The following is a 12,997-nucleotide window of genomic DNA, read 5'->3' as shown; positions in this document are numbered from 1 at the left end:
ATACTTTGTCAAGTGTTTTGAAAAAAAAACAACAGAAACCCCTAATGCTATCAAGGTGTAAATTTGTGTAGGGTTGTGCCCACATACTACCACAGACCTTCAGAGATCTCAGGGAAATGGATGCTTCTGGACATCAATATTTAAGATAAATGTTAATGTTTAATATAATGCTTGATATAAACCCACCTCTCCAGAGGTGATTTTTTTTGTGATCTGTGCTTTTGATTAGAGTAACATATTATGCTTTTAACACTTTCTGTTCCAAACTAATGCTGTTCTCCATTTTGTGATTTTCCCCACCCCTCTCCATGAAAATAGCCTTCATTGTTAACCGAATGGCAAAGATTGTCTCACAGTGCACGCATTACAAAGCACGGAGCTTCTCCTCTCTCTTTTTGCAGAAATCTGCAGGGAGCTCAAGTAAGTCAGCAGTGAAGAAAGTTTCAAAGGGCTTAGATGTGAGGCACAAATTTGACTCCTTACCATCTCGAGACATTCCCAGGGCAAGACATTTCTGCAGTCGGCAGTGTTGGCAACGATTTCTATTTGTCCTGTCAATTAAACAGTTTCTCTGTCTTGGACAGGAGTAGGATGCATTGTTCTGCTGACTCCTCCGAAAGAACCCCTTGGTGCAAGAGAGCAGGAAAGACCAAGTGTTACCACGAGCACTTACATGTGTGCATGGGGACACACACACACACWGAAAAGCATGCAAACAACCACAGTAAACTCTTATTTAGTGCACTGTTACTTATGCTGTCTCTGCAGATATGGTGGCATTGTACTAAAGAACATTTACTTACAGTAAGACTGGTGCATTATTYGGTAAAGAATATAATTTTGTTAAAACTCACGTAATGTTAGAGAATGCATTTTTATTGTGCAATAATGACCATGTATAATCTAACGCTTGCTCCTAATATAGGAAAAGCTTTTCAGTGTAAAAGRTGACCTAAAAGCACTTGTTTTGACTAATTTCTCCCTTTAATGAAGAGACTGCTAGTAACTATTTCTGGCTATGCACAGCATGAGAAGCTGAAATCTGCGCTTCACTTTAACCTGGCAAATGTTGATCTGATCTGGACAGGCATATGCTTCAGGAGTGAAGTAATTCAAATACAAGCTTCACAAAAGCACCAGGATATAATGACTGTATCAAGTAAAGCCAACACACAAAGGAGAAAGCAACACCTTTAGATACTACCATGAGAATGTAATGGYATTTTCCATGGGCTGTTTGTCTAGAGATCTGAGGGCTAGAGGGGAAGTATAGGAGTCCTTATGAGCTTCCAGTTGCTATGAGGTGGTGCCAAGAGTGGTATCAAAAGATACTGTTATGGTAGAAGGAACATGAAGAAGCTGAGGTGACAAGAAGAATGAACCCAGCGATGAAGAAAAACAAACAAACAAAAAAGATATACTAAATAAATTAAAGAAAAAAAAAAGAAGGTCAGGAGGACCTGCAAGTCCAGTAAGAAAAAAAAAAAACAAAATAGAGAAGCTCCTTAATCAGTATGGCAACTTTAAATGCAATCAGCTGTYGGTTGCATAGCGGGAAAGCTGAAGGATAGCCTGGCCACTACAGGAGGCCATGAGTAGCAAAACAGCAGAAATATGATTACTGCAGTTGTATCAGTCACCAGAAATTATACCAAAGTTCTTGTGCCTTTTTGGGCTGGCTTGTAAACACCTTGGAATGAAGTCAGAAAGCAACAGCTGACTTCATGTATCGGGGAAAAAACAGCGTATCTCGGCACAGGATGGTGGATGTTAATACTGAGCAAAAACTCACAAGGTGACAATGCTACAGGCTGAACTCACTTGCTACAGGTTACACGTGAACTCTCACTCGAACTGCATGAGGGTGCTGTGGGGTGTCAGTAACAGGTGACAGGCATGGTGTTCCAGCAAGGACTCTGGCAGTGCTAGTTCTTGAAGTCAAGCATAGAGACACACTTGAACCGGCTCAAGCTTGCTCTATCAATGATTACAGTGTATMTAAAACATAAATTAAATTTTATGATTTGCACTTTTTAGAAAATAGGTGTCCTTTGGGGGAACTCAGAAAAATTCTGATGGAAACTTAATTGATCTTAGCTGACCAAAATGCTCCTGAAATGGTGGAGGTGTATTTAATTTAAGAATAAATGGATGCTAATTGCAGATCTCTTCACTGAAGTTTACAGCCAATTTTGGTTTGACTTGTGAAGGGTTTTCTGTTTCTAGGTTTAGATTTTAGCAGCATCTATGTCAATATGGATTTGAGAGAACATTAAATAAGGTTAAAAAACACACACACAACCATCTAGCAATGACAGTGCCTTCTCCTGCAGTACTTTCTGYTCCCATTAAGGTTGATCTCATCTCAGAGGAATTTGTTTCTTATTTGCCCTCCCAGGGAAAAAAGGACCATATTATCTATCAARGGGTTACATAACAAAATTAATTTACAGGAGGTAATTAATCCATCTGAGGAGAATTTGATGCTCTCATTCTCCTGCATAAGATCTATACACAATCCTTTAATTTCATTTTTATGGTCTCTTTATATAGATTTGGCTACATTTACTAAAATGTAGTAAAATGGAATAATGGAATAATTCCGTTTTGCATGAAGAAAGATGTAGCACATTACTGAGGAGCTAAAGAKTTAAAGGCAGGTTTCCCAGTGCTTCCAACATGGACAGCAAGTCTTTCTGCATCTTGAATAGATCACTTCATCCAGCACCAACAGCCAGTCTGAGAAAGGAAATATCCCAATGAACTGCTTTCTAAGTCATGACCAAAGAGTGGCAGAAAGTACTTTGCTCTGGATGTAGGCACAAGAAATGACAAAAGGCTTCTTAGCAGAGAAKGTGCCACAGACAGATGGGATGTAAACTCATCTTCAGGTTTCACCCCTTCCTGARGAATAGTGTCAGAGCTGCAAACTGACTCAGTGGGTGCAGCAGGTCCTCTGCACGTGCACATTCAGCATAGGCAGGCATGCATACAAACCAACAGGAATATTTATGATGGCCCTTAAGCACTTATAACACTGATTTGAAGCAGCACAGGGACACAGAGTTAAAGGATTTCCTTTTCCTTGAAGCATGTAGCCCTGCCATTGGCACTGTAATTCTGGGGTGCTGTGTYTTGAAATGCTGCAGCTGCGTGGTGCCTGGGTCAACATGTGTGCATGCTTATGGAGTGATTCTAACTCCCCTTCTTTCACACATGGCCTCCACTTTCAATTATTTCAGATTTCTAAGACCTTGAGACAAAAAAATCCAGCGATACCCCATATGCAGGCCGAGTGCTYAGTTATTTAAATGCTAGGCACTTAAATGGACAGCAGAGCTGCCCTGCCAGAAACAGCGCTTACCCCAACTCTGACAGGCTGAGATGCCTCCCAGTGGAACTGATGTGAAAAACCAACCTATATTTTTCACACAGGCTCACAAAACAAGATTAGACTAATTGATCTGATACAGCAAAACTGGCACAAACCCAACAAGGTTAAAACTGTTAAAAGTGGAAGAGAATCCTTTTATCTCAATAAGCAGTCTACTCACACAGCACAGTGGTATCATCTCCTCTTGAGGCACACACAAGGGCCAGCATTAACCCTAATTACTTCTGTGGGAGACTACACCCCTAAACACTCTCTGGGCTCTGAGTACTGAGAGAAAATTTTCTGCTTAGTTTTCTTCTGTAGCTTTTGTGCCGATTTTGAAGTATCAGATCAATTAGTTTAATCCTGTTTCATGTGATCGATGTAAGAAGATGCTTATTTTTAGTCCAGTGCCACAGAAAGACAAAGACACATTGTAAATTGTTCTGCTTACAATTGTTAATGTTCCTGAAAGAACAGACATATACCAGCATATGGGCTTTCAATGGGTTGGTGTTAAAGTATTTCTTTTGCAATGGGTGCAAATTTTCAGATTTTTCAGCTAATACTTTGTAAAGCATTAAGTACAGACTTGYATTTCACTCTGCAAATAGGCATCCATTTTCAAATGTCCTAGTTTACATTTCCACATAGAAGCAATCAGAGATGCTGCCTCTCCATCTTTGTAATCTCCCACTTACAATTAAAACTGAAATWCCAACATGCAGTTTGAAATTCTGGTTTGTYAGGAATAATAATGTAATTCCTTTGATAATAAAATTACAGACAATTTYTAAAATCAAAATTGAAGCTCTTCTTCTCTTTGCTTGGGGTCTGATTTCTGTTACTTGAACTAATGCCTGAGATAATTCATTAATACATTTAAGCAGCATGGAAGAGTTTCATGCATTTCCCGCTCCCTTTTCTTTTTTTAACCTCCAATTCCCAGCAATTGCCCTGCACTGAAGCCTATGAGGAAGAAGACAAAGGATCCGTTTATACTGCTCTTAATGTAAGGCATTCTTCCTTTTGGAGATTACAATTTGGCCTGCAGATAACGCAAAGAAGATAAAAAAGGACCAAATGCACACCCTCTCAACTCTTAAAATGCATATGCCAACAGTAATGCCACATGGGCTGTACAGAAAACAAGTTAAGAAATCCACCTCTCTCAAAGATGACTTAAGGTAGGACAGGAGTGACTTACAGATGCCAGCTTCAGCTTACACTGCATCAGATGCAATTAATTCATGTTTCAAACAAGGAGGGTAGCTCTAAAGACTATATGATAAAATGGAAAGCAACTAGAAAAATTAGGCATGAAATGTATCTTTATCAGCAGTAGGCTTTACAGCCTTTGGCACCACTTGCTTGAAAGCGGGTAAGAGTGTATCATTGTACACAGGTGCCTGAGGCTAATGCAAATGATGATGACTGTGCTGTATTAAAATCTCGTACCTTGCAGCCTTCACATGTGATGACTCCATAGTGTATTCCAGAGGATTTATCACCACAAATTTTGCATGGTATCACTTCAATTTGTGCTGAAAAAGAAAAGAAGACAGATATTTTTGGTATATAATTGTATTTAACTTCTTTTTTTTTTTTTTTTTTTTTTTTTTCCCAAAAGATGATCTTTAGAGTGAGAGAGCAGATAATCAGTTGACCCCCAAAAATACAAAACTGTTTTGTACTGTATGTCTATTTTGGTTTGGCCAATTTTAAATGCTTCACATTATGTAGTTTTTGCTACATCCCACAAAACTCTTCAATATTTTAAGATGCCTAACAATTACTAAGTTTTTCCTCATATTCCCTTTCTTAAATAATTTTTTTTTACTGGTTAATTTCATCGTTGTTGCTAAAGACAAGTCATCAGTGGTCCTGCATAATAATCAGGATTGTCCTTTCTCACACAGTTGAAATATTYGTGACTTTCTGTTTTACTTAAGGTAGAAATAAATGGTGTATTTCGAAGCCTTTTTTAAAGCAAAGTAGAGAAGATGACATTTTTACTTTCTTCAAATTGCATCTTCAAGACACAAAGTCACTAACAGCACTGTCAGAGACAGGTTGGTAAAAGCTTGCTCAAYCTCCCCATCTCTTCAAACTATTTTTTTCAACACTCGGTCATGGGCAGGCAAGGCCCACAGATGGAGTTCAGGTAGCCAGTAGCTGTGTACTAGGAGAGTCAGGTATGATCTGAAAATGTTTAAATATGGACATGCTTCAGMTCCTTTTATAAACAGTGGTCATTTAATTCTCAGAAGGAAAAAGCATYTCACTATTTTCCATACTTTTTGTTTTTACTAACACAGCTGTTTGATTCCCTCGATTACATTGAATCTCGTGTCTTTCTTTTCGTGACATAGGCAGAAAACATATTTTGAAATGTAAGGAAAAATTATGCCTTCTCGGATGAATTGAGAAGAAATATTTAAACTTATTTTGTTTCCCCTTCATTCACTTTTCTATTTAGGATGCACGCCTTACTGCTATTCTCCTCCTATTTGGAAGCAGCATTACACTTGGAAAGTACCCCTGGCAGATGTTGTTTCTCCATGTCCAGGGCAGGAACAGTAGCAGCTCTCCAGAACTCAAGTCACTCATCAGGCAGAAAAGCTTTTTTAGTAGAGCTACCCCAAGCACTAGGACAGCTAACTGCTAGTACTTKAATGAGACACATTTAACTCTAAAATGGAGTGAGAGAGGAAAACAAGATTATTGTGCAGTTGCTAATCCCAAGACTATCCCACTTCAAACTTCTGGGCTGTTGAAAAGATTAAAAAAATCTGGAAAAAACCCATACTTAAAAATGATTGCACATTGTAAGTTAGGCACTAAATACGCTTGTACARTGGATGCTGTGAAAATAAGATCATACAGCCTGGACTCTGCCWGATTTCTACATTGTCTCTTTACGCAGTAGCCAGGAGTTTCCTTCCTACCACTTCCCTCTACCTATCACTTTGTGGTTAAACAACCAAAACCCAGTAGAGTGTCCCAGTGAGCCACCACCACAGTTCCCATTGAAAGGTGCATCACATACCCTACTCCTTCATCCTCCTATTTAGTGTAGAGGCTTATAGGGGACTGAACAAGGAGAACACTAGAAAGCCCTCTATTGCACAAAGTCAATCAACTATTCCCTTGGGACAGCTTATCCCAAGGGACAGCATATCCCAAGGGACTTCCCAAGGGAGGAAAAACTTGCATGGATGGCAGAAGAGGTTTCAGCTCACCACTGTGAGCTCATTTTCCTGACATACTATTTCTGATCTAGCACATTTTAAGCCATTTGCTCAGGCAAGCAAACCAGTTTTAAAACTGTTCCTAATACATGCTGTATAGAGGGAATTCCTTAACAGAGAAGCACCTGCAGTTCTTTGGAATTTTTTCCAGGTTGATCCTGCATAAAGATTCCTACGCCTTWTGCCACTGGGATAATAAAAACATTCAGACATGTGCCTCCAGGCACTGCTATTTGTGAGGCCAGTTTGAATAACTGCTCACAGGTCTCTGCTTCAGACTCATGTAGATGGACAATGTCTCAGCTCTGGGACCATGTGCTGCTTTATGTTTCAAAGACATGTCAATGTCAGAGGTAGGAACTAAAATAAGAATGTAAGATGATCTTCAGGAAAAGACAAGACAGGAAAAAACCACAACAAAAATATGAAGATACTTTTACTGTGACCTGCATATACCATTTGTGATTCTGATAGGAACAGAACAAGATGAATTGATCCTGTTACACTGACTGCAGTTAGCACAGTACTTTTTACTGTACTCAATCAATAATTTCATGCATGAGTTACAATTGTAAGCTCTGCATTTGTGGATCAAATCCCTAAATGCTTAGGCTCTGACTTTCAATTAATATGTAAACAATGTTTTAGACTTGCGGCTCTTCAGTTAATTCAAACCTTTATTCCAAAACCATTATAAATTAGTACAGTACAGATTGTCTAGGAAATTCCTACCATATCGCCTTAAAGAACTCACAGAAAAGACATCCTTAAGACACAGAAGGCATATGAGTAAGTTTGGAAAATTATATTTTGCTACTCTCCCCCAGGTATTTTTTTCATAAAACAGCAGAACAATTTCAGGATTCATAACAAAAATGTTGACTGTAGAAGCCAGATAAAAAAAGCAGCCACTGTATTCCCAAAAGAGTCTTGAGATACTCTGATGAACACTGTACCATGTTTCTTCTGCAGATATAATCACAGGTCACAGACCACAGAATACCCTGAGTTGAAAGGGATCCAGAAGAATCATCAAGTTCAACTCTTAAGTGAGTGGCCCATAKGATGACTGAATACACAACTTTGATATTGTTGGTTGACACAAGCTACTACACTTTGTGCATATCCCATTTTTGTTTGTCCACCTATGATCTTACATTGTTTTTATTCCCTCAACCTATTAGACCAACAAACAGTTCAGGSAGCTGTGTACCAGTCGCTCTTTACAGCTATTATAAAATAAGCACCTTYCTTCTGAACTCTTAAAAAATATAAAATGTATTGACTAAGAGCCACTTTCTTCCTATTGAGGCAAAAATTGAATGAAGAAACAACAACAGAGTTGCCACAATGGTAACTTCCAGAAGGACAGGAACAAGACTTACTTTCTCCCAATGCAGTCAACATGAGGAAAGAATAAGGGCAAACTTCTTAGGTCCACTTCAAAAGGCTTTCCAGATGCCTTCTCACCCCTTATTACTCTGACACTATGAGCCAGAAAAGTGGCTCCTGCCTCTTTTCGAGCAAGCTTCAGCCTAAGTCCATTTGTCCAGTTTTTTCAATAAACACATTGAGATGCATCACTCAGTAAAAGCCTGCAAAACCACCATCACCAAGATGTTCAAACAGACRTTTATAATGTTTGGATACATTGCTCCCTACCACCAGCTGTAGCTTCTTTCCTCAGCTCCATAGAATGCACAGCACTCGTCTCTTATTTATACTTAAGCTGAAAGCTCTTTACGACAGCGAACTGCCTCCAGTTCTATGTAACATTSTACAAATTGTAATGTAATTTAATAAAAATTAATTGACATGATTAGTAATTATATTCCACAGCCAATGGGAAAATCACCTGGAATCAAATTCATTCTCTCAGGAGAACAGGAAGCAGGGGGGAATTCTATCAGAGAAGCAAATTCAGAATTGTCTTACATATTTGAACTGAGCACTTGGACATAAACAAATAGGTAATTAAAAAATCTTCAAATAAAAATTAGCCCAAATGCTGCCCTAAGAAAAATCCAAAGTACACTGAGCTGTCTTTTTCTTTTTTTTCTTCAGCAGTGAAACATTTTACTCCTGGGCACAAAATTCATTATCCTAAAAGTAGGAAAATGATCAGGTTTCAAAAGATGTTATATTGGGAATTAGGAATGAATCCATAATGGAACACAGTTAATTTTCTGAATTCTTCTTGAAAGAAAGAGTCAACAAGGCAGCTAATGTGTCTGATGTGTATTTGTGGGAATTGTCACTCACATGCATACGATGCCTAAAAGGAAAAACCAAAACTCATGTTTTATATCATTTCAGTTTAATACCTAAAAAGTTCACTTGGRAGAGACAGGATTATAATCTCCCTATTCTGTAGCTTTGGTTTAAGGGAGAAAAAAGAGCATTCAATATTTAGCTCTTGATCAAAAATGTTAATAAAACATGTCAGGCATCAACGTTGAAAAGGAAGTCCTTTCTCTAATTTGTTGATCCAGGAGGGATTGCACTTGGAAGCATCAAGCCTAATCAGMGAACTGGCAGTGAAAAAAGCAGTTGCTTCACCTTTCAAGAGTTCTCATCATCCTTTTGTTGGAGCTCCTTGAAAAATGCTGGTAGATTGGCCTAGTTAATTTTCATGTTTCTATCCCTAAGTGGTTTCAAATTAAGTACATTCAGCATTTTTACCTACTTGCCAATTGTGTCTTTTTTATCCTACCTCTGTGAGTAGGAAATGCTTTTTTTCCTTGCGAGTTATGGTCAACAAAAGTTTCCATGGTAAGTTTGGCTGTCAAATAGATCTTGGCATTCTCTTTGCAACTGGAATTGATGTTCTTTGGTTTCACAGCAAGACTTYAGGTGCTGTGCATTTGTATTTAATAATCTGAAAATAAACAGCTGAGGATACTAGTTGTGTTTACAGCCTYTGTCACACTTTATACAGTGAGACCTATATAGTTAGTAATATCTCAGCAAATTAATTAACTCCAGATGATGTTAATTAATGTGTCTTTAGATGTATCAGCTGTCAATTATACCCCAAATGAGCCATTAGAATAAAGTCATATGACAAAATTCACTCAGAGAAATAATGTTTTTATAAAATCTTAGCACTTTTGCGGTGATACGTTAAACTCTGACTGTGCATCTGCCCCCTGGACTTTGTTAGAGCAGCAAAACTGATGATTCTCAAATATGCCAGTCCTACATCTCTTGAGCAGATATACAAATCCCAAGAAGCAGCAGTTCTTGTGTAGCTCTCTATCTCACTGAGCAGGCAGATGTCATCTGTCCATGATATGCAAAAATGWGTCATGAATATCAATGTAAGTCATAGTCCTGGAATTTGGATACYGTGAAACCTGATAGATCACTGCTCAAAATAGAAATGGGATACATTGGTGCAAAAAAAAAGGGATTTTTTTGCATAAATGCATGCAACTGTCATGTCTGATTTCCTTCATCGTCCTATACCCTTAGCTGAAGATCTTTTAGTTTATAACCAGTGTCACTTGGAAGGYCATTTGGTAATACACTTTCTTTTTCCCTTCCTCTTTCATGATTTTCCAATGGGGAGAAATTGAAAAATAAAACCCRCAAAACAAAGCAATCAAYCAAAAAAACCCCAAAGCAAAACCAAACTCAAATCCCCAAAACAAAATAAAAAACTTATCAAAAAACTCAACCAAAAAACCCCMAAACAAACAAAGAAAAAAAMCCACAAACAACATACCCTGAAAAAATGTAAGATATATATATACAATACAAAAAATTGTATACCAACTCTTCTCACAGATGAACTCTACCTTTTACTGCATGGGTATTCTGAAGACTATTGGAAAAGAATATTTTGAAATCTCAAGGTTTTTTATGGAAAGTTTTTACATAGTGTGCATTTAAAATCTTATTGTRTGCATTTAAAATCTATTAAAATGAAAGATCAAACCTTAAATGTCTGTAGAGTGATGGGAAGTTTTAAAATTACATTACATATTAGCCTTTTTGCATATGAAGGAACATACCTATATGTGAACTGTAAATACAAACTTTGGAAGACACCTTCATGAGTTTCATGGCTGCAGTAATGTTTACCGACCTCTGTCAAAAGGTTTGAAACAGATGAATAATGTGAGTTCAAATTATTATGGTTGCTCCAAAGATTAAGGTAGTTTAAAATTGTTCACATTATCTATCTTTTGTTACATTGTAATTTTGAAACAAGTCTGGAAAGAATGATGCATTTAGCAGAGAAGGTGAAATTATATGGAGATAAATGAACACAGTAAACCAACCTTTTCCATAACTGCTAATATGCATTCCAATAAGAAAAAATGTTTTGTACAAATACTGTTGATTTCCTTTCCCAAGTGTAACTATGCTGGATCAACATTATTATTTAAACATTAATGAACAGTAAAAGGTTCTTATGTTTGTGATGGTCTAGGGACACAAATGAAATGAGATTTTCAGACAGATTTAAAACCTTTTATTAGACAAAAGGATGCATTCTTTTTGAAAGAACTGCTTTYGCTCCCAAGGGCTACATTCTTTTTAAAATACTTTTGGACCCCTAGATTCTTATCATAYCTTAGAAAGGAGAAAAGAACTTCAAGCTTAAAAAGATTACAGATAACTACTCAAGATGAAATTAGTTTTGGYGGTCAACTAAAAAAGCTGCAAGATCTCCAAGGCTGGATGGTTCCCTGTACAGCAGAGGTAGTTGTGAGCAAAAATAAAAGTACTGATCTTAAGAGCAGTGATATAATGTTGTAAAGATAATGATATCTTTTGTATTAGGTATCTTTTATTTTCTGCAGAACTAATTATTTAATTTAAATAATTTGTAAATTAATAGAAAATATGGATTTCCATTGGGTTATCACAAGACAGTGGTGTGATGCAATTTCCTGGACTCCAAAAAAATACTGTGCAGCTCTGAGGCCAAGAATGTCAGCCCAGCACTCAGTGAAACACCAAAGATATTAGGAATCTGACAAAGGTCAGATTGCTGCCTAGAAGCTTATTTGTTTCTTCAATTTGGACAAAACAGAGTGGCGGAAGTGCATAATGTGCAAGTGTTCAGGGCTTTCCCAGATTTTTTGGAATGGTTCACAGGCAAGGAAGGAAGCAGAAGAGAAGCAGAACTGCCTGTATCATCTGCAGGGCAGGGATGACTAATGGAGTACAGCCCATTGCCCAGATCCCAGAAAACAGAACTCAGATCCCTTGTCAGAAGCTATGGCTCAAAACWTGATCCCTGAAAGGCTGTGCTCACAGAGGTGAGCAACTGTCAAAGGACCAGTAAACTTTGATAGCTCACCTAGCCTTCTGCACATCCATATAGAAGCACTTTCATTGCTTCTCAATGTGGACTTCTCAGTATTAATCTATGAACTCTTTTCCCTACTAACTCAAATTGATGGAAATTTTGTGGGTAACTTCAAAGGATGGTGCGACAGTAACACAGGTTATTACACAACAAAAACATGTTGCCTAACTGATGATTTGGGTTCCRCATGTGAGTTAAACCACAGTTACTKAACCAAATGATCAAGGCCTTATCYTGGACCSCATAAACAGCTCAGAAATTTGCCATATTCATAGGGAAAGGTTTAAGTATATAATATATGCTGAATTATTACTGTACACTTTCTGCTTCCCTCAAAGACTCAAGCAATGGTTCTGCTGATACTGCACACTTTCCCTAAAGAGATTATTATGGTAATCCCAAATATTATACTACCCAAGCTATCTTATATTTGAGCTCATCAGATCCAATGTTCTGCAAATAATCTTCAGCAGCTTTAGCTAGTGTTTATATAAGCTGGTCAGGATGACTGAGTAGTGATGACCATGTTTTCCACGCAACTCTAAACAGTCAAAGTGCACTTAGCCAAAAAATGGCAGCCTATACAGAAAATGTTGCATATCAAACTTCTTTCCTAYGAGAATTATACTTAGTATTTACTCTGCAAACTGTTTGTTGTAATTTGTGGATGTTTTATTTAAACTCTTTCATAATATATCAGGCATTTAGCAGGAAAAATTATTTTCCCCCCCTTACTTCTTACTCAGAAAGCTGCTTAAGAATGTGACACGTATTTCTGACCTATTCTTTCCTGAAGACAACAATCCATGGCTGTATTTTTTTCCTTTCTGGGTAAATGGACTAGTGAACTTTGCAAAAGAAGAGTTCAGACACCATGATAAATATTTACAATCCATTTTGCCTGTCAAACCTGGCTGAAATGGTTGTATAGTAGTCAGAACCTTAAAGTTAATTCCTTGTGTTAGATACGCACAGATCTCTGCTGTACAGTCACAAAGCYGAGCAACACAGAGAGAGATGCTGCAGGAACATGCTGCGAAGATCTGTTTT

The 12,997-nt window shown here is 37.7% G+C and overlaps 1 protein-coding gene across 1 annotated transcript in view; it reads right to left on the bottom strand.

Annotated features, from left to right (window-relative positions):
• The window catches only part of RORB (RAR related orphan receptor B), a 52,113-nt gene that overhangs the window by 35,567 nt on the left and 3,549 nt on the right, over positions 1 to 12,997 (bottom strand). Inside the window, 3 exon segments of the mRNA XM_057373145.1 lie at positions 484 to 625; positions 4,832 to 4,917; positions 8,887 to 8,899. Coding sequence (XP_057229128.1) covers positions 484 to 625; positions 4,832 to 4,917; positions 8,887 to 8,899 — 241 coding nt within the window.

The sequence above is a fragment of the Malurus melanocephalus genome, unplaced genomic scaffold (genome assembly GCF_030028575.1).
Source record: "Malurus melanocephalus ecotype Western Australia unplaced genomic scaffold, MMel_1.1 scaffold_7, whole genome shotgun sequence".
In the NCBI taxonomy this organism is placed as follows: Eukaryota; Metazoa; Chordata; class Aves; order Passeriformes; family Maluridae; genus Malurus; species Malurus melanocephalus.
This window is presented reverse-complemented; position numbering and strand designations above follow the sequence as displayed.